At 31.6% G+C, this 23721-nt stretch overlaps 2 protein-coding genes and 1 long non-coding RNA gene across 3 annotated transcripts; 2 read left to right on the plus strand and 1 right to left on the minus strand.

Annotated features, from left to right (window-relative positions):
* Positions 1–5155: 5155 nt before the first annotated feature.
* Positions 5156–5647, minus strand: LOC122587568. The gene has a single exon (XM_043759749.1). It carries the CDS (start codon positions 5645–5647, stop codon positions 5156–5158), a length of 492 nt encoding a protein of 163 aa, XP_043615684.1.
* A 13469-nt stretch (positions 5648–19116) lies between these two features.
* LOC122586577 lies at positions 19117–19806 on the plus strand. Its single transcript, XR_006322039.1, has 3 exons — positions 19117–19130; positions 19357–19502; positions 19765–19806. It is a non-coding gene; the product is annotated as an uncharacterized LOC122586577 (long non-coding RNA).
* An 832-nt stretch (positions 19807–20638) lies between these two features.
* LOC122587569 lies at positions 20639–22394 on the plus strand. The gene is made up of 3 exons (XM_043759750.1): positions 20639–20833; positions 20915–21064; positions 21884–22394. The coding sequence occupies exons 1-3, from the start codon at positions 20639–20641 to the stop codon at positions 22175–22177; spliced, it is 639 nt and encodes a 212-aa protein (XP_043615685.1). The 3' UTR covers positions 22178–22394.
* The last annotated feature ends 1327 nt before the right edge of the window (positions 22395–23721 follow it).

The raw sequence follows: 23721 nt of genomic DNA on the forward strand, positions 1-23721 counted from the left end.
CTATAGTATTGATATCTAACTTTGTATTAGTGTTTTCGGATTAATTTTGGTTATATTTATATATGTTGTTGTGGAACTCCAAGTGTCATTCTGTACATCATTTTTAGTTGTAACAATCAATGTCTGTCAATATAAGATTGTTGACTTAATTTATATAGATTTTGCATGATACGCGGTTATAATCTATAAGTAAATCTAATCTGTACCTACCTAACTGTGAGTTTCTAGATCCACCATGCTTTATTACTCGTTTTCTGTCATGATTTCTTTGAAGATTAATGATATGTTGGTCATTTTCGTGCCTCGTTTCTATTTTGGTCATTTTCTTGTCTCATTTTGATTAAGATAAGTCAAATTTACATGTCTTGATGATACTGGCTATTACAACTTTTTTTTTTTACAAAATCTTCTTGTGACTATGATGTTGAAGACAAATTAAACTCTGGCTCCTTTGAGGCCCTTCCAAAGTGGGAAGACTTTAAAGTTATCTTTCCTCTTTTTTTTTTCTTTTTTTTTAACTATCTAAAGCAGTTACTCTAAGGCTTCAATAAACATAGTTATCGGGTTTAAAACTAATCATGGGTATATAATCAGTAATATGGAGACATCATCGTATAGTTGTTAAACTGGCTTAGTGAAATTTCTCGTTCAAAAATAAAGTTCTCGGGTTTAATAAAATGTAATTACATACATAAATGAATGTCCTTATGATCATAATTCATGTACATAAGAGGTGATTATATCTAATTTACAAATAATATATACATGTAATAACATTAGTGTTATGTTTATTAGAAATTGTTAATAAAATCTCATACGAGACTGACAAGTCTACAATCTTAAGAAGGAAAAATGTCAACAAGACAACAACTAATACATCTAAACCAAATGCATGAACTACATATATGCTACATGTTTAGATAAATGAACCGAGATTAAAGTCATATTAACCACAAATTACAGCACCACGGAACGATCAAAAACCAATTCAAATAGACTAATTGATAGAACAAGTAAACACAACAACAACAACCAATCCATGAGCGGGGTATGGGGGAGGTGAGCTATAGACAGTTTTACCTCTACACAAAGGTAGAGAGACTGCTTCCAATAAGGACCTCCGGCCAAGAAGATATAAAAAGCCATAAAAGGGTAAAGTGTTTTTACCTCTCTGTCGAGAACAAGATAAGACGATATACCTGTCAGCTAGGACCGCTGGGTATTGCTACCAGAAGAGTAGGGAAAGAGTAGCCAACGAACGGCCTAACAATACCTTAGCACTGTACATAAACATCAACAACCATAGTACGCAAATAACAACATAAAATGAAAAAATCTGATGCACAAAGTCTTCAGCCAGGAGCTCAAACAGGGGGAACGTAAACGGCTTGGACAACCATACCTATACATATGAATTAACTAAAAACTAAGGTGGTTAAACTACTACTAAACAACCTTCGAAGCAAAGAGCCGCTAAGCTAAACTAAAACTAGTCTACTCGCAAAACGACAACGTATATCCCTAGTCCTCTATAAACTGACTGCTCAGAACCCCCGGCAACAAAAGAATAGGGAAAAGTAGCAACAAACGCCCTAGATAACTAAAAGCACCGGTTCAACAAAACACATACAATAACAATGATATAGCACGTAGACAAATTTAAAAGTGTTTCAACATAAAGCCCAAACCTACCTACATATAGGGTAGTGTGCAACCTATGAAACACACTAACTTAGCCTTCTAGCGAGACTAAACCTAGTCCACTCCCAAGCTCCCAAACCCCTAAACTAGTCCTAGTACTCTAAAAAACTCTCATCGGTCATGTCCTCCAACAGGCAGAGTATTTTGGGGCAGCCAAGAGTAACCTCCCCCTCGATTTCGGTCTCCCTCTACTCAGGTCAAAACCACTACGGAGGTTACTGAGAACCAAAGTTTAAGTAAAAAAGTCTAAGTGAACAAGTAAACACACACATTTACAAATTTGAATGATTCATATGACCCGCAAATTTTGAAAGATGTTGGAACACCAATGCTACCTAACCTAACGTATCCTTGTGTAAGATCCAAATCTTGCATCTTGAAGAACAATAAATATCATGCTTTGTTTATTATAGATAATGGAAAGTCAAAGATACTTAAGATATTTGGCAAGTATAGTTTCACTATCAATGAAACTCATGATTTTAGCAATGTTGGATGGACTTTTTGACATCCCAATTAAAGTTGAACACGGTTTTTCCTAATTTGGAGATTATTTGACCCACCCTATAGATCCCATATCGTATTGAAATTATGCGAGTGCCACTTGTATATATTCATCACCACCAATTGTTATGAGCTTATGCTACAAACAAAATCAACTTCATAACATTGACACATCATGACTGATTACGTTTTTATAAACCATCAAAAATTTATAAATTTAAATCCGCACATATTGTATCTAATTGAAAATAAAAACAAAAACTTAAAAGTTTATGTTTTGAAAATTTCATAAACGTTTTAACGTCTTTATTTTGTATACACTAGACTAAAATTTAGGCTAAATTCTAGTTAGTTAATAGTAACATGGTATGAATCGATTTGACCTGTTTTACACATAAGCAAATTGGAGGTGAAATAAGTCAATAATAAGATACTACTCGTATCATGTATCCATGTTCGTTACATACCGGCCTTTTCTTTTGGTGCTAGAATAAAGATAGTTGTGCGTGCTTGTCTAGTAACATAAACCCATCTGCAATAGGTGTACACAAGTCCCGACCAAAGTAGCCAGTCAATAATGTTGCAAAATCAAATTTGTTTTATGATTTTTTTTTTTATTTTAAAAGTCTGAAATATCTAAGTAAACAAATTTTATTTTTACCATTACTATCCGATGAATGAAAATGAATAAGTTAAAATTCAAAAAATCTACGCATATAAAGGAAAAAAAGTTAACACACACTTACATAAGTCGACATGAAAATTTATCCACTTGGAATAGTTTTATTGATCATAATAACATACATAATTTTGACATATATAGATAGAAAGCACATAATTAACTTGAATCAAATTAACGTCAATTCTATGACCACTTTAATTACACAAATTATGTGAGTCTATTAACGACATACTAAACGTGTTAGCCTGTTAGGCAATACCCATCCGGCCAACACCAATGACAACCCATGTCACAAACTCACAACAAACAGATAACAATAAATCAATATCCGTATAGTCATTCCAGCTAAATTGTGTGATGAAAGCTCATATCGATTGAGAAGAAAATCATAGTTTAATTTTTGATATCGATGAAAGTACTAATATATCGCATAGTATAAGATTTTTTTTTTAACATACATAGTCAGTATAAGATTTAAAATAGATTAGTGTAAACTCAACTGATCTTTAATGTCCTTTATGTATTTCAGTCAAATGTTAATCACGGGTTTGAAACCTTTAAAATGCATATTGGGAAGTCCTTGTCAGTGAGATGGGGCATAGTGGTTTTCTCTAACATTTAGCTGGTTTCCTCCAGAACAGTAGTGGGACTTCCACCGTCAGTCATGCCCTCGGATTAACTGTGCTGGTGACGTGGTCGATCTCTACCGGATATTGAAGAGGCAATAATGCTGAATCACTGTTAAAAAAAATAGATTAGTGTAAACACAATAACCTTATTTCCTTATTAAATAAAATTAAACGTGGCAGCCATAAGAAAATATAATAACAATAATAATACTAAAACGTGGCACAAACAACAATTCAAACTAGAAATCCCATAGTTGTCAACGTCGACACACACACGTCAATTCAATTGAATTCAATTCTCCCTCATGACCTTCAACCCACCCAATCAAACCGCCACGTCATACACACACACGTGTCATCTTCTCAACCTCCCCCACCTCTCATTCATATGAAGGAGAATTACACACCTCACATGGTCACATCCACACCGTTCCTTTCATTATATACATACATTCCTCTGTATCTATATATATCTATATCTATATATATATATGTCTATATATCTATATCATCTTCACACACATATTATTATTCACAACATTGTGTGATTACCTCATCAATCCGACGTCGTTTCATTAGTTTAATTTAAATTTTTCATTATTAAACTTATTCATTCATTACGGCTATGAAAACATCAATAAACGACGCCGTTTCGGTAAACTCACAACTATCCCGAGACTTCCGTTCTCGGAAAACGGTGACGTCACTAAAAGTATCATCAAAACATATAGATACAGATCAAGAAAGCAGCGGTTCTTCTAATGAAGATATGGAATATTACTCGCCGAAATCAGTTGTGTCAATGATGATGACGTCACCCAAGGATGCTAACGGTCATGTTTTCAGATCTCGTTTTCCTAATCCGATTTTGAGAATCCGATGTGAGGATTCGCAGATCGGTGAAGATATCGGTGAAGGTTTGGTCTGTAAACTCGGCGGAAATGATCGGATTGATGTTAATCAGATGTTTTCACGGCCGGCGTCTCCGCTTGGTGGCAAAACGACGTCGTCTTTGATCAAGTCCGAGAACTGAAATACTGAAAGAGTTGGTATATATGTTACAAAGTGTACTTTTTTTTTTGTTATCTATTGTGTATAGATTTTGTACGTATATGTTGTAAATAGTTAAGGCGTTTTTTTTTGTTAATAAAGAGTTGTTACGGGTTTCACTTTTAAGAGTTAAAAGTTTTTGTTTTGGGGTTTGGGACGGATGAGGATTAACTTTAGAGGTAAAGTTGTTAATCTTAACCATTGAATTAAAATTAAGGGTCAAGATTTAAAGATGATCTTTAAATTTTGACCTTTGATTTCAATCCAAAGGTCAAAATGCTTTAGAGAATCCCCATCCGTTTGGGACTGGTTTTATCGAAGTAAATTACTCGTAAAAATTACGGAAATTTAAAATATGAAGGGATTATGGTAGATGTAAAGTTGGTAAGTATTTTTTTTTTTAAAAGTATATGTCGTATATATTCACCCTATTCCGCAATTACGGAGTAGTAAGATTACAAAAGTTGGAAGTTACATTGAAAGAATTTCATTCCTCCCAACTAATACTACCTTTTTTCATTCTATTTTTATACCACATAAAACCTATCGCTTTGGCTTCTATGAACACTTTGTCGACGCTAATAGATGCTTAATCAAAAACCTTTTCGTTTCTAGCTTTCCAAAGGCACCAACTCATAACAAAAACAATCCCTTTACACACCTTGGTCGACTTTTTCCCGAGCCCCATGTTGTCCGCTGCCAAGATCAATTCCTTCACAGAAGAGAAGCTAAGATTTTCAACCTTACACCAATTACTTATAAGACCCCAAACTTCCAAAGCAAATTGGCAGTAGCAAAGTAGATGGTCTATAGTTTCCTCCCATGCCTCACATAAACCGCAATGAGTATTTCCAAAATTAAAATTCCGATAGCTAAGTGCTTTGTACGTAGGTAAGCGATCAAGAGCAGCTCGCCACACAAAAATGTTACATTTCTTCATAACCGCTTTTGCCCATTTGAAGATAAAACGCCCATCATAGCTTCTCCAACTTTGAATAATCGTTTGACACTCTTGATAGAAAAGTTCTCGCCATTGTCCCCTATCCATACCCACCGATCTTCTATTTGTAACACCCTGCATTCGTCAATCATATCTCGAAACACTAGCCATTTGTCCAACAGTTCTTGTGAAAACGGAATCGAGCCACGAATTACACCCCACAAATCTTCTTGTTTCACTACAACACTCTTTTCTCCTCTTCGATTTTGAAAATATTAGGAAACAGATTTGTTAAACATGTATCGTTGACCCATGGATCTAGCCAAAATCTTATTTTATCTCCACGCCCACATACACCTTTGAAAAAGCTGCAAATGGACTTAGCTGCGACTTTGAACCGTTCCACGGTCTTGATGATAGTCGTCCACACCCCAGCCATGGAAGTTGAACAAGGAACTAGTTTCCACCCTCTCGTCGTACCATGTAAAGCATCTATAATAGACCTCCATAATGCAGTTGGCTCTATTTTATAACTCCAAATTCATTTTGAGAGTAAAGCAATGTTGGCATCTTTAAGTTTCCCAATTCCCAAACCTCCGTCTTTTGAAGGTAACGCCACACGATCCCAAGCCACCCATTTTTTTTTTTCGTTTTTCTGCAATCCCTCCCCAAAGAAATTTTCTCATAATAGATTCTAAGCCTTCAATTACCGATTCCAGGACTTTAAAAAGAGAGAAATAATAAGTCGGCAAGCTTTCCAACACGGCTTTAATTAGTGTAACTCTACCACCGATTGAAATAGTATCTGACTTCCACCGCGCCAATCATTTCTCAAATATATCAAATAAGAAGTTCCAGTTATCTATCCAATTCATATTACTACCAATCCGGATTCCTAGGTGAGTAAAAGGTAGAGATCCTTCCTTGCACTTTATCATGTTAGCCATATTTTTTACTTCATTGTCTTCGACACAAATTCCAAAAAGATTAGACTTACTAAGATTGATTTTCAAACCGGAACATAAGAAGAATACCCGCAAAATTCGAGCAACATTCTTTAGATTCTCCTCAGTCCATTCGCCCAAAAAAGTGCAGTCATCCGCATATAGAAGGTGTGTAAGAATCGATCCTTCATTAGGTAGTTTAAAACCAAACAACGAGCCCGAGTTCGAGCTTTATTTACCAAGCATGTAAGCCTTCCATTACCAATAAAAAGAGGAATGGGGATATAGGATCACGTTGTGGCATTCCTTTTTGGCATTGAAATTCAAATGTTGGTGACCCATTGACTAACACCGCAGCTCTAGCCGACGAAAGAATGCCATAAATCCACTTGCACCATTTTTTCGGAAACCCCATTTGATCCATAATTTCTATCAAGAAGTTCCAATTAACGTTGTAGTAAGCTTTGTTAAAGTCAACCTTGAAAATGAATGATTTGTTTTTGCTTTTCTTCGCCCAAGTAATTAACTCATTTATCACCAACGGGCCATCTAGGATCAATCTATCACTTAGAAATCAAAGGACTAAGAACAGGTTTCAGCAGATTACTCAAACTTTTTGATATCACCTTGCTAATGACCCCAACAAGAGTAATAGGCCTGTAATCGTTAAGGCTTCCCGGATCCAAAGTCTTAGGTATAAGTGTGATGAAAGCAGAATTGCAACCTTGACTAAGTTGGTAAGTAGTAGAAATATTTCAAAAGATACATAGAATTATTAGTTTATTAAAGAGAATCGGGTAAATTTTATAAGTATATATATAATGGACTAATGGTCTATATATATTTTTAAATATTTCTAAAAGTAGCTTGAAATTTTAAAAAAATTACTTAGATGATGAAATATTATAGTTTATATAACTATATACTCGTACTAATTTAGACATCTAAAAAAAATCGTCTAAAATAATCATATAATTCTTACTACCTAATACCATAGGTAAGAAATAAATTCAACCAATAAAATGAGGTTGGCCATGATGACTTCACCATTTGTACTAATTTATTATATACTTCTTCATTAGTAAATAAAACCATTGTTACGTACAAAATGAACGGAAACTAGAAGAAGAATCATCTTCGACTTATATAATATTCATTCCAAATTTCATTTTAACTAGCTCGTCAAATTTTATCCTTTAAAATTTCAGTAAAATAGACCACATAAACAAAGCAAGTCCATCCTTAATTGTTACGTACAAAACAAAATGATGGGAAATTGAGAGTATTAAGTTAGTATGTTATATATAGAGCCAAAACTTTGCTGTAAATAGAGCAAAAAAGACAGTATTGCCGTTTGCCGCATCATTTAAGTCAATTTAGATTTTATTCAACAAAAAAAATTGCCGTATTTTCTATACACAGGATACATGCACCTATTTTGATTCGATGCACACAAATGTAATTTTCTCTAAAATAAAACAGGCACCATATTAAAAATGATATATGATAACATCTCGCCTATTGAATTAATTTGAAAAAACAATTGGGAATGATCGAATACGAGACCTAATTTTCTAAGTTTGGACCGGGAAAGCAATAATCCAAATGTCTTATATTTGCTAATGCTATAAAGAATCCAAGATAACATAATATTCATAATAACTTTGGGCAACATCATAGAAAAAAAGGAAAATTATTCTATAAATTATGAGAAGTGAATGTATCATATTATCCAATAGTCGATCAATTCTTTCTTTTTTGTTTCGTATAAACTATGGAGGTTTAGGCAAACTTCAATGAGAGCTCGGTGATTTATTTTTTTTGTTAATAAGTACATGAAAAAAAGAAGAATTCTAGTACAAGAATTTAAAACTCTCATATACACTAGTTTGATGATATTTCTTACCAAAAGTGGTAAGTAATAAGGATTTTAAAACCATCAAAGTAATTTTTTCTTTACTTGTCCAGATTAAGATATATACAATTGAAATTGACCATTTATGTAATTTTCCTTAAAATTTTTATATAATGACATAATTTCATAAATAGAGATAGAAATAAATAAGACGTGTTCTTAATAAAGAGTTGGTATCGGTTTCACTTTTAAGATTTTTTAAAGTTTTAGTTTTCAATATTACGCACTTTGGTATCGGTTATAATTTGAAAATTATTGAAACTTAAAATTATGAGAGGTTTTTTTCGGACTAAAATTGAAAAATTAGTCGATAACTGTTAAACCTTATAGAACTCCTTGATATCTATAATCTTTTAAAAACAACGAGTTAACAATATATTGCTTCTACTAGTCTTGTATCCGCGCGATGCAGCGGGGCATAGGAAAAAACGTTGGTTAAGTAGTTGTACCATGTTATTACATGAATGTAAGATTTAACTCAAGTGTTTCTTACCGCCGTTGTTGTTTTAGAGTGAGTGTTTTTTTATGTTGATTGATTATTAAATTCGGTAACGCATGTGTGTTTTTTTGGTATACTATTGGAGCAACTTAAGGGAAGGGAATGGACACGCGTAATGTTTTTTTAAGGGTATTTTTGGAATTCCATGAATAAAATTTTTGATGGTAATATAGATTAAAAAGGTAAATTAGATATTTTAAAGGTATAGTGTTAAATTTTAGATGGATAGTTTGTTTATATAGATAGTATAGATATAGATATGTGTAATGTAATATAGGTATCTTGTTATAAAAATTCAAAATATGCACCAAAAAAAATCTATATTTCTATTTTGTCTAGGATTCAGTATCTATCAATATAAAATAATGGGTATGAAACTATATTGTTTCGTTTATTTAAAGGTGTAAAAAATAAAGAATAGGGGAGAAAATTATAAAATGCATTTTAAAAATTTTTTTTAAGTGTGGAAAAGGAAGAAATGGAAAGGATAAGAGAAAAAAATTTAGTTGTTTTTTTGTTTTCTCTCTCATTTTTTAGGTGATTAGGAAGAGAAACTTTTATCATTCATTTTTTTCCTTCAGTTAACTAAACAATAAAGTAATGTTGGTACTATGAAAATAGTTCGGTGGGTTTAAGATATTAGAGAATCTACCAATATATATATAACAAGGTCTTAAATTCAATCTTAAATAAATAGGAGCTTTTAGATGGATCTCATCTTTGATTTATATTCATTAGATCAAATTTAATTATTTTATCTTTAATTAATGACAATATCAATACTTATAATTTATATGATTAAACAAAATATTCTGTTCTCAATCATGTAAAAGTAAATGATTATATGTACATTTAACCGGCTCCATGTTTTCTTTCTTACCCAAAATAGTAGTTCTAATTTTTTTTTTTTCTTCTCAAAAACATCACATACATACATACTCTTAATAATAAATACAAACATCTAATGTCGATCCGTTCATATAGATAAACAATATTTGTTTCCAAATCAAATACAAAAACTCCAAAACCTACATATATATATATAGGGATGGAAAAAAAACCCGACCCGACGGGGAAACTCGATACCCGAACCCGTTCGAAGCAGGGAGTGGGGCATGTCCACCCCGACCCAACCCGACCCGATATCAATAATTATATAAAATATGGCCATATATATATATATAGGTCTTTTACCCGCACGATGTGTGGCTATTTAAAATAACCTACGTAAAAAGAATAAAAATGAACATGAACTAATATATAATAATACATTAAAGCATATGAACTTTTTGAGAAATATAATGATATATAAAGCACATAAAAATTAACAACCCAATTATTTTTCATATTAAAAGTCGAAAAGAATTTGAAGATGAAATCAAAAAACAACTTTAAAAAAAAATATGACAATGGTGTGATGTGTCGACACAATTATGTAATCTATATATGAAACTAATGTTGGTTTTTAGGAAACAAAATAAATTTTATTAATTTCATAATTTTATTTTTTACATACCAATATATATTTAATATTTTTTATTGCATAAATAAATAAATGTTGTGGAAAATTATAAATATGACACATAGGATAAAATCCTATGTGGCAAATTTTAAAAATAGTTTTAAATTAAAGAGGGTTTTAAAAAGCTAAGATTCCTACTGTTTTAATATTTATATAAATATATATAAGTGATTAGTTTTGAATTTATATTTCACCGTTGTAGTTACAATGTTTCACACTAATATCAATTAATTTGTATCTACATTCCATCCATTTCTCAAAACATCATTTCTCAAATTAAACAAAATTTTGGTAATTATTATTGAAAAATAACTATTCCTTATCGGGGCGGGTTTCGAGTTTCAGGTTTTGGGACATTATTTTACCCTCGACGGGGTCCCCGATAGTACCCGAGGGCGCATATTCCTTATCGGATTTGGGTTTGGATTTGACACTATCCGCGCCAAACCCGACCCATTGCCATTCCTACATATATATATATATAATTAAATTCAATGCATGTTTCATATATTTCGTTACATATACTTACATACAGGTTTAATATTAAAAATAATAAAATATTGATATTATTATAAATTAATTATAATAATATATTTTAAGTAGGTAAATAATAAGTTAATATGAATAAATTCATATTTAAAATAAATCCAACTTAACTTTTAAAAGTACGACATTAGCATTTTGATTTTTTAACAAAAGCTATAAGTAAACAATGAAATTTGCTTTTACAAAAGAATGCTAACTATTTAGTCCTACATTTTAACTATTCGGTAAGATGTTGATACATATATATGTGTATCCTCTTCCCAAGTCTAAACGTTTTATTGAGTTGCCAAAAGTGTGAGTTGAACACGTAAATTACTACATTCATAACCTTAAATGGTATAACAATTTACAAAAGTTTGTCATTTCAATTATGAAAAAGAATGTTCACTTTAGTAAAACATACAAATCTTTAATAAATACTAATAGAGAACTCTTAATTCAAAAATGATTAATTTTGACCATTTATTAAATTTATTTCTTATTTTCCCACCCTTAGATCAAGATAATGACATCATCATTGACTCAATTTTTAATCAAATACTCTTTTAGTCCTTCAACTATGGATTAAACGTTCCAACAATACATATTATTAATTAATATTCTCCTAATCATATCAAAATTAATATGTCTAAGTTTTTTATACCTTTTTTATTCACATCATCATCTATTTTTTCTTTTAATTTTATTTTGATGATCCATCTTCTATTATAGTTTATTTTTCGTATTTGATTTTCTTACAAATAATTTTGTATTTTATTATGGTTTAAATTAACCATATGTTATGAAGTATAACTATACACTTGATTATATATGATTAAGGTTGAAAAATAGGGTTGTTATTGTTTATAGTGTATCATTTGAATGAGCCCATAGAAGATATTGTGACAAAGAGTTATTATCGTGATATGAAAAATGTGTGAATATTATACATCAACTACGCATTAGCATAATAAAAATACATATTTGCTTCCATATCACTATATACAAATTCATGGCAGGTCAAGTTGTGTTCGCTAGAATGACTGAAATCGATGCATTCAAGGAATCTTGGAACATTTGGGTTAAAGTTGTCTTACTTTAGAAGCAAACGTATAAGACAACCCAAAAGTTGTCCCATTCGAGTCTCTCTTTAATGAAGGAGGCGTTTAGGGAAATCAATAACTTCGTTATGGCTTCAATAAAGGAGATTACATGCTTGTGGATCATAGGGCTTCTACAAAAACACTACTATTTGTGTATCAAATTATTTTGTGAATACCGTGAATCCTTATAACTTTTTATACTATACGTATTTAACTAGAAAAAAGCGTACATTGTAATCTTCAAAAATATAATCATTTGTGATACTTCATAAAACTAGAAAACACTTGTTAGGTGTCAAACCTTAGTCTTTGAAATTATATTTATACCATGGTTGATTTATGGAAAAAAAAAACTGGTTTATTTTCATTATTCTTATTTCATTTATTATTCTGTCATTTTTTAATAGCCTTTAAGTATTTATTATACCACTGTGCTAACTTTTTATACGTACAAATGTAATTTTTTTATAGGTTTTTTCCGCGTTTTACGGGCTATAATCTAGTGTAAACTTATTGTATTAGGTGAAAATGTGGAAAAAAAAAACAAATATAAAAAATATATTAAAGTAAGCACTCTTTTTTGGATTCGAGTCTTATCTTTTATATTATATTTGTAGGGTTGAATTATTAAGAAGTTTTTCAGAAGTCTTAAATTCCATCTTAATTATGCATGTAATTTAAAAATATAAATACGATATTATGTCGTTTCAAAATAAAAACCTTTAAATTTTACATGCGCACACATATATGTATTCTAATTTAATGCATATAGCATAATTATGTCTTATTATAATTCTGCTTAGTTTGTTAAACTTTAAAAAATGTTAATTAAGAAAATGTTGTACTGTTAAAATATGATTCCTATTATACCCATCATAAGATAAGTGTTAAATTTATATTTTATTGTTCTATAATTATATATATCATTTTTATTATAAACACTTTAACTTAAGACATAATGGGTAATATTTATTGAGTATGGTCAATGTAATGTAACTTTATTATGAAAGTTATGTTTCTTGTATAAAACAAATACATATTACACTTTAAAGTTAGTAATTTGATTTATGATTTTATATAAAAATGGAGATATTGTGTTTTTTTTAAAATTTTATTATAATGCTAAATAAATGTGTGTTCCAATTTCAGCATACTGCCCACCTTGAATGTCACTGTTGGGTTCAAATCATCAACATCTAACACTTGCCGTTAAAAAAATGTGACTATGTGTATATATCTTATGAGTTATGTAACGAACTTTGTATTTTTTTTTTATAATAGTTTTCATTTTTCCGCATATTTCAAAATATAATGTATGATTTTTTAAATCATTGTGCTTTATTTTTTAGTCCGTAGACATTAGTACTGCACCAATTATAGATTAAAAAGTTGAACAAATTTGTTCATGTACAAATGTACAATAATCATCCGTGTATAAGAAAATTGAAAATAATGGGATTAAGTTGACTGTGAAATTTGATAATCATAATTAGGGAATCCACAATGGTTTATTTTCAATTGCTTTTTTTATGTCAAAAAGGTGTAAGAAGTTGTAAGAGGTTTTTATAAAAAAAATTCCTTTCTAATGGTAAAAAGCTTTTCAAAAGCTTTTTGATAATTAAAATACATTAATATAGTACAAAAATAGGTGGAAGACATAACATATAAGTTGATAGATATTCAACTTTTCATTTAGTCTTTTATTTAAAAGTTTATGTTTTAAGTAACTTTAAACTTTTGAATTCCAATGGAGAGAAAAACTTTTTATAAAAACCTTTAACACCTTTTTCATAAAAAAGCTTTTGAAAACACAACATTATATATTATATATATATATATGGCTACCACTACAAAGAGAAAAAAATAAGATTATCTTTTGATCTAAACCATTGAAAATAAACCCACAAATTAATCTCCACCATTTAAATTGAAAGTCAACTATGTTATCTAACTATGGTAAATCTTTTATGATATTTAATGTAACTATTATTATACATCACATTAATAAACTTGCTTTTTAGAGTTTAACAAATATTGTAAGTGATGAAGCTGTGCATTTCGTGTAAGTTGCTTATGGACATTTACATATATACAGTAATATATACCAACTTTTATTAATAATTCTTCTTTACGTTAACTTAGTTAATGATACATAGGTAGAGGTAGCAAAAGCTTATGACAAAAAAGTTGTAGCATCTAGATGCTTTAACAAATACAAAACATTTTAATTAAGATAGATATTGTACAGGATTTCATTAGTATTTATGATATTTTTTTAGTGTAGATAGAAGACATAAACTTTAAAACTTTAACTAAGTTTTAGGGTATGTTTGGTATAAAACTTTCAAGCTAGAGTTGTGTCTAGGAGCTTCGAGATGTAGTTAGGAGCTGAAACTTTTATTACAACCTCTTTACACAAAACTTTTATTTTAAAAACCCTTTTTCGGGTTCTTTAGGAGCTTTTTTCGGGTTGAGACTTTTGATCTCGAATGAATATCCAAACAGCACTATCATTTTAACGATGAAAGCTTGGGGCTTTTAAACTCCTAAAAGCCTCCAAAACCCCCTTGCTTTTTTTTTTTTTTGCAACAACTCAGTGACACGACATTAGAAAAACTTTACCGTATAATGGTTTTTATGTTTTAACAACTTATAAAAATCAACACTATTATTAATTTATTAATATGATGCAATGTAATATAATAGAAGAAAAGATTAAAAACGGAAAGGGATAGTGATTATATAAAAGGACCGATGGGGTGTGAGATGGAAACTATTTTTGGTTGCTGTGGAAAAGCTTACTTAAAACCAGACGTACATAATCATTTTAATTATTAGCTTTAATTTTTGATAACTTTTGCAATCTCATAATTTATTATTCTTCAACTGTTTGAAAATTAGTATACCTGTATATCATCATTTAATTTATATATATATATATATATATTAGATTTCTAAATTCTTTATCATATAGCAATTTAATATCATTATACTATTTTTTGTTGGAGATTAATTTTTCTTTTTCCTTTTAACAATATGTATACTGATCGGTCCCATTTTTTTAATCATATTAAATCTTTAGTTTTGTTTCTTTAGATGTATTGTTATTCCTTATTTTGTTAGCTTTTAATTATATATATGTATCTGTACAATAATAATAATAATAATAATATTAATAATAATAATAATAATAATAATGTGTTATAATTACCAAGTAACACATTTATAGACTAAACAATATTTAAAATATGAATTAAACAAATATATAAGAAGTTTGGCTTACAGATTTTCTAAATAATTAAAAAATAAAATAAATTACCATTTTATTGTGAGATCGCATGTCAAGTAAATCTATAAGATTGTTTGAATCCTACGGTGATAAACTATGATATAAACGTTTAATTAAGAGTTCATATGTCAAGTAAAAATGTTATAAAAATGTTAGTTTGTTGAATCTAAGTTCAAAGTCATAAGAAATAATAGCTATTTGAGTTTACATTTTAAAGCTTTCTATACAAGATAAATTTATATTTTTCCCACTTTATGTCATATGTTTATATCAAAACAAACATATTAGTTCAGTACTATATGCGGTAACTGGGGTAATGGTGACCAGCTTTGTCAATCATCTATTTTAAATTTTGATTGTAATTTAATGGTGGAATGTTTAAAAAAAAGGTTAGGTTGAATAATTATATATAAATAATATAAATATTAAAGCTATAAGGTAGAGACTTAATATGTTATATTGGTACTTATTATTTAAAACTAAGACCAATCATATACTTTGCAGTAAGCCTATTTCGGATCTGCATACGGTTGACGGATTGAAACTTTATTACCCCAACTTAACCTTATAAATTTTTTAAGACAGTAACTTCAACTTGAACCTGAGTCAGTTCTACCGAAGCGATCTAATTAATATGTTGATTTCAGGTGGGTTGGTAGGTTGATTTCAGATCACATGGGTTAGTAAAGGTAGGTAGGCAACTTAAATGAGTTGGCGGTTTAATCCCGTGTCATGTGTGTTGGTGGGTTGGCACTTGAGAGGTTGATTCTAAGTCAAATTGGTTGTGGGATAAAATGAGTTTGTTGGCAGGTTGACTTATCAACCCCAAAAGTCAACCTGATCCCAAACCAAAAAAATCAAGTTGGCGGGTTACCAGGTCAAGATTTCACCACCCTAACCCAATCTTTCAAGTCGGTTTCAAGTCAAAATTGAGGTAAGATCAAGGATTGAAAATTTTAATATATATCAAACTGATTAAATTTGGGTAACTCTCGAAGGAGGATCTGGTTAGGACAATTAAATTTAAATCTCTTTGTAGATATCACAATGCCATCTTATACCAATGATTATTTTAACGTAAGATTATTTTGTTTAAGTTTATGAGATAAAGTTGATCATGTTTTGTATGCTTATCAATATATTTTATTGTTTCTATCCCGGTCAACGACCGGGTATAGATCTAGTTGTTGATGCTCTTAGTTAGTAAATTACTTATACACACATTGTGTTTCGTATTTTCCAAATATTTCTATTAGTATCCTTGCTTTTTAGAACATTGAAGTTTGGATGCCTATTTAACCCATTCGAAGTATTTAAAAAAGGGTTTTTTTTTAAGAGCGAGTTAGTAATTAATAGTTAGCAGTTAGCATTCAAAACACCACAGTAACATCCAATTGGGCAGTATGCGGTGCTCGAACCACGCATGCCTAGGGTGAAACCCAAGACTCTCGAAAAACCTCTTAATAATCCACTCCTACAAATGTAAAAAGTGGGATTCGATATTTCCCCAAGGTCTAAGACCTTACCAATGGGTCACCAATCCATTGGCCGCACTAATACAAGTTTAGTTCGATCAACTCGGTGATTACTATGAAATCGAATGAATGGTACCCTTTCGTTTGATTTTCACCTTTTGTATACAAATAAACATGATGTCCAAGATGAAATAAACTTCAAAATTGAGAATAATATAAAAGTGAATAAATTGTGAAACTTTGTTAGTTTTAATGACATGTTAGACCATTTTTATAAAAATTTAGTGTATATATCTTGTTAGTTTACATAATCAAAACAAAATTTGTCATGATCATAATATCATAGGTTAATGAATAAATACGACAACATTATATTAATTATATAGTAATTATATATGTTCACTCGCGTATTATGCGAGACAATAATGAGTATGATATGATATTAAGACCGATATAATCCCTAATGAAATTGTAAACGAGTTGAGCCATGTTTGATCTCGATTCTCGACTTATAAGTACTTTTAGAGATAACATTTAGAAGCAGCGTTTTAGACTTTTAGCTAATCAACCCGACCCAGGAGCTGAGAGCGGATTGTCGGATACTCCAAGCCTTTTTTCTATCATAAACAGTGAGTGCTTGTTCTTCAATGTTATATACAGAAAAAGTGGAAGTAGTTATGTAGCATTTTGTTATTTCTTTCGAAATAATGGTTTCAGCTAATTGCTTTTAACATAATAGAAACTTATTCTAAACAAGGCTTTTAACATAATGGAAACTTATTTCAAAAGTCAAAACTAAAAGCTAAAAGCTCATGTTCAAAAAAAAAAAGCTTAAAACCTCCTAAAAAACTTTTGCCAAACATGACGTAAGTGTTCATTCGTCTGCTCGGTTGAAGTTAAACAAGTGAACATGAACAGACTCTGTGTTGGATTAGTCAATTTGTTCACGGTTCAGCGGGTCAAACGGTTCGTAGGTTGCGGGTCAAACGGTCAGTAGGTTGTGTGTCAAATGGGTCAGTAGGTTGCGGCCTTGCGGGTCAAGAGACTAAAGGGTCAACGGGTAAAACAGTCTTTTAACCTTCCATTTGGACGTGACGTTAAAATCTTTTGGTGTAAGTCTGTTTTCTGAATTGGTCAAGATGTTACGGGATAAAGTTGATGCGTTTTCAACTTCCAAGAGATCGTGGATTTAGTTTTATTTGCACATGTTTCTTTTAGTTTATTATAAATAGCATAGGTAGATGTTATCTGGGTATCTTTTATATTGGGAATATAGAAGTTTTCCTCCATTTTTATCTTCTCTAATATAATTTACGTAGGTGTGTGTTTGTGTGTGTAAACCAAGGGGCCTGAAACCAACACTCTGATCCTCTTCTTTTCCAGCCGTAGAAACTGTGCAAGTGGTGTATGACCTAACTCCTACGTGATAACTGATATAGATAACTTTTTAGCTACAGAGAGCATATATTATCTTTTGTTGGTTGTCTATTAAAATGACTTGCAAGTCTTTTGTATGTATTTAGCTATATGTCGAACGGTTTATGTGCTCTGTTCTACATAATAATAATAATACAAGTGCTTGAAAATTGAATATTTTGTGTTTTTTTTTCCATTTTTGTCTTGCAGGTTCTATGGGCTGAGATACGGAAGAATCAGTGGGATTACTTTGTCCATTACCTTGTAAGTTTGGTTTCATGTACTGTTTAGTTACCAGCATAGTTGTCAAAAGCGAAGGCGACCTCAAAACGCAAAGACCCCAAGTAGGGCGAAGGCGAGAGGCACAAAAAAAGCGCACGCCCAAAAAAAAAAGTGCACTGAGTAAATAAATATAAAATATTTATATATGGTGAAAAATAATAGTAAAATAAATCAAATGTCATTTATAAAACCAAATATCATTAAAAAAAATATAAACTTTTCAACCAATAACTTCAAATTATTAGACTATTATAAACATATATAAAAAAAACATAACTTTTTACATAAAAATAATATATATGGTCACTCATTTTGGCCGGAAAACATTAGATCTAGCCACGATTTGGCCGATCTTGAATGATTTGGTCAAATCTTGATCCATTTGACCATTTTGACCGCTGTTGACCACCACAGTTGACCGTCTTTTTCATGGTCGACTTAGGCCTAGGGTTTCAGGGGCTGGAGGTGCGTCTCGCCTTCCTTTTGCGCCTAGGCGAATGAAGCGCTCGCCTTTGACAACACTGGTTACCAATTTGTAATCATGTAGCACATGCTCTTAATTGTTTTTAGAAGTTTGTGATAAAATGTTTGTCTTTATAGTGTAACATCATTTAACCGATTGCTTTCTCTCTTTTCGCAGGATTCGAGTGAAAGGTAAGATATTTTTGGCTTTACTCTTAAAAATTATTCTTTAAAGAAACTTCTAATGTTGCCGTCAAATAGGTCTTAAAGTACTCTTACTATCTTCAGAAAATAGTTTAACCATTTTTGTTGTTTCTGCAAAACGTTTGTGGATAGAATGTCTGGCAAGCGATATATAAAAACCAATACCCAGAAAGTGTATAATAATACTTATAAAGCTCCAATAATTTGATTACAGTTCTGATGAATGGGTTGGAGGTGATCGTTTGATGAAGTATACTGAAAAGAACATTGTGAAGCAGCAACCTCTTGACGAAAAACAGGGTGTTGGCACGAACCTGAAGCCTGGTGTCTCAACTCAAACTCAACCTGAAGTATCAAATGGTATTCCTTACCTCTGTCAACTTATCACTAGTTATATTAAGGAATCTTATCCGTTAATCAAATCGTTTTTGGTATACACTCTGCATTCTTCTGCATTATGCATAACAGTAATCGTTTGTGTTATTGGACCTTTTATATGAAAAGGTGGAAAAAGAGGACGTCAAGAGTAGTGGCCTATTCATTTTTGCATTGTTCATAGGTCATGCTTTCATTTATCGAAGTTTTTAAGTGTCTGGTATCTTTCTGTTTGGTGTTGTTTCAGGAGCAAAAGGAAAGAAGAAAATGGGTGATTCGAGTATGGAGGTATATTCACATATCTTATATCTTCTTGTGATTTAAAAAATACAGAGTACACATTGATGATTATAGTTTTTTTATCCATTGAAATTTGTAAATTAATACACATTAGGTTTACTTATTCAGTCTTGTATTTGTTAATTATTATTGATGACTTGCTTCTTGTAAAGGAGGATTAGGACTGCCCTGGACCAGATACCATCAGCCAAATGCCCGATGATATACTTTTAAAGATACTATCTCATTTGACTTTAAAAGATGCGGTTATTACCGGCATTCTCTCCAAAAGATGGAATTCTGTATGGCCCTATCTGAAAAGCCTAGACTTCGATGCTAGCGAAGCTCTTGATGAGATTGATGATAAACCTAGTGCTATAGAGCAGGCCAAGTACATCAATCAAGTAAACAGTGTCCTTCGAAGTCACTTGAGCCCAAAACTTCAGTTGTTTCAGATTGGTTTTGATTTGGATAAGAAATATCTAAAAGATTTAGATAATTGGCTCTGATTTGCCCTTGACAGGAAAGTCGAGGTTCTTGAATTGGATTTACGTGGAAACCAACTAACATTTCGTGATATGAGGGAAAATTATGATTTACCGCTACCATTATCAGATGGAAGCATGGTACGCCTTTCAGAATGGCCGCCGTCTAGTTCCATAATTGTAGAGACACTGTCTCTTAAAATGCTCGTGCTTCTGAGTGTCAACATGAGTGAACCGGCTCTGAGTGGATTATTAAAGCATTCTCCAAGTCTCGAAAAGCTGTAAATTGTTGGATCTGGGTTGTTGACCGATGTTAATGTTGGTGGACTCCACATCAACTTGAAACACTTGATGTTGATGGAATGCACTGAGCTTCAGTCTGTTTCTCTATATGATTGTGATCTTGAGAAGTTTCAGTATATCGGTCCAGATATAGAAATTCGCCTTAACAACCTTTCAAAGATTAAAGAACTTGACCGTCAACGGGTTAGTGTGATCTCATGTGCTGCTTCCACCCTTGTGGTTCTGAAGTTAGACATTGACCATCAACGGGTTAGTAGTTCGTCGCTAATTTATTCATGTGTTTTTAATCTTTAATGATAAGATAGTGAGAATGTGTTCATGTTTTTCCAGGAGGATATTCCAATTAATGTTTCTGGATTTCCGGTACTACCAAATGTGAAGACATTGAACCTGACTTTGCCAACAGAACCTGATGACACTATAATAGAGTATATTGAAATAGGAAAGAAGTGCAGAAGTTTGGAAACGTTTACAATATCGGTATGTTTTCAGTTAATCACGTAGCTAGCTTCGTGTAAATAATCAGTGCCGGCTTCATAGTTATGGTGCGCTAGGCAGGTACCTAAGGCCCACACTTAACTAAGGCCCCCAAATTTTAACGGAATGGGTATTTACTTAAGGCTTGCCACCACTAGTTTTTTTGAATATGGGGGGGTAACCGAGGAAAGATCGAGCTTTTGGGAAAAACAAATAATATTTCTACCTTTCTCTATTTCTGATGGCTTTCAATCCCCTCCCCCCCATCCTCAACAATCTTTTTATTATTATGCATATACATATACTACTGAGTATATATTAAGGTTTTTACTTGGCTTTATTTATTATGTATAATGATTTTAACTTTATTTTTGTTTTGTATGTTTTGATTGTTGGCTATTTTTTTTTCTATTAATTTCTGATATGAGTTTTATTTGTACATATAAATCTTTAGGGTTTAGGGTTGTAAAGAAGACACATGAAAACATCAACAACAATAACATATTGGTTTTAGTTATAAAACACTTATATCCCTCATTGTTATGCATGTAATCTAATTAGCGATTAAATATGACAGTGGCATAAATCAAAATCATTGACAAAATTTTTAAAATTGGTCTGGTGTAGAACTAACTAAATAATTGTTGGAGTTATAAGGGAGGCCCCCAAAATTAGTCCTGCGTAGAGCCCCGAAAAAGCTTGAGCCGGCCTTGTAAATAATGTATATATAAGTAGAATATATGTTGACATTCTACTTGTCAATAAGGAGTCTGTTTCTGACTTTATCTAATTCACATACTATATTGATATGATAATTTGCAGCTATATTGGTGTGCACCGATCACAAAGGAAAAAACTAGGTCTAATATTTTTGGTCACTATTTCAAGCATGTCAAGATCAGTGGTTATCGTGGTATAAGGAGTGACGTTCAGATTGCTTTGTACGTGATAGGAAATGCTGAAAATATTACAATAGATCCTTCTTGTCATCCCTATGATTTAGTTGGATTGTCTGAAAGCGAGGCTATGAAGAGAGAGGAGGCTGGTCGGTTCCATGCAAAATCGAAGCTATCACCATGTGTTTTTCATCCACGGGTGAAGTTGGTCGTACTGTAATCCACTATTGAGATGGTTTTGGTTTGTTGCGTCATATACTACTTATTAGCTCTAATGTCTCCCCGTTGGGTAACTTCCTAGTTATTATAAACTACTCCTATGGAAGCTTGTTAATGCTTTTGGATCATGTTTAGAGATTTTTTAGTTGGTCGTATGTTACATGAGTACCTTTGAAAGATTCTTATGCAGTTATCCTTTGCTTTTGGTGGTTTGCGCTACAAAATTAGAAACACAAAGCAGGTCAGAGAGGCTGCTTTTGTATGGAATTCGTGATAATACGAGTGTAGTGATTCGGTCAGGTATTGGGCCGTGGATGGTAACTCCACAAATGTTGGATTATTGTTTTTGGGCCCAATAGTATTAGAAATTGTTATATGTTTATACTTAAACTGAGTCAGGGATATCATTGGCAGTTTGGGTTCATGGTTGGCTCCTTGAAATTTTCCAATCGCGGGTTAGAAATCTCAACTCTTGTCTATAAATAATTGATTTGGATGCAACTCACGTGACTTGATTAATAATGTACATGAGCTAAAAAAAGTTGGTTGGTCGATTTCGGGTCATATGGGATGGTTTCACGTCAAATAGGTTCAGGATCAATTGAAAATTATATGGATTTAAAACATATTAAGTTAAAAACTTAGTACTTAAAAAATCTGATAAAATATTAGGTGTTTGTGTTTGCTTCGATCTTGTTAATGCAAAAATAAGAAATTTTTACTGTGTGAAATTAAACTCCCTAAGAAAACTTTCGTGATCCCGTTAGTTTAATGATATAACGAGCATGGTACCCGCGCAATGCGGCGGTGGTGGGGAAGACAATCTGGTGGTGGCGTTGATAGGGTTTTACTTTGCTAGAGACGAAAATGGTTGAAGAGCATAATTGGTATATCACGTGAGAGGGTGCTTAGCAAGGAAGATTATTTAAGGGCATTTTTGTCTTATCAGGTTCTTAATTAAGTTAAGGGAGGAATCCAGTTTGCTTTATAAGGTATTATGGATACATCCTTCTTAATCATTCGGTAACTATATTTTGGAGTTTACTCATATGGTTAAAAAAAAATAAATCCAAAAAAAGGTTTTGCAAAATAAAATCAAAAAACGGTTTAGTCTTCGTATTAAAATCAAGGAACCACTTATGCTTAAAGGACTTTTCTTTTATCAATTGCCAAACTATTTCACTGCATTCTTGAAAGTTTTTAAAAAATTAATGTTAAAAGCAGTAGTGTAGTTAGTTTAACGATTGAGAAATTAAGCTATAATTTATTTCATTAAGTTATATTAGGTAGAGATGTTTAATTTAATGAATAAGGGAGAGTGATATTCTAAGTATTTCAATTCCTTAATTGAAATTTTAGAAAAGGGTTGTTGCTTTATTATGTACGAGAGTAAGTATCCGCGCGTTGCGCCGGTGAGATGGTGGATGTGATAGCTAGGTTATAGGGTGTGATATGTCATAAAGTGTGATAGGTCATAGGAGTTGATATGTCATAAAGTATGATAGTCAAATGCCTTAGCCGTACGGGCTCCATCTTCGGATTTAA

This window comes from Erigeron canadensis, chromosome 2, assembly GCF_010389155.1.
Source record: "Erigeron canadensis isolate Cc75 chromosome 2, C_canadensis_v1, whole genome shotgun sequence".
Taxonomy (NCBI): Eukaryota; Viridiplantae; Streptophyta; class Magnoliopsida; order Asterales; family Asteraceae; genus Erigeron; species Erigeron canadensis.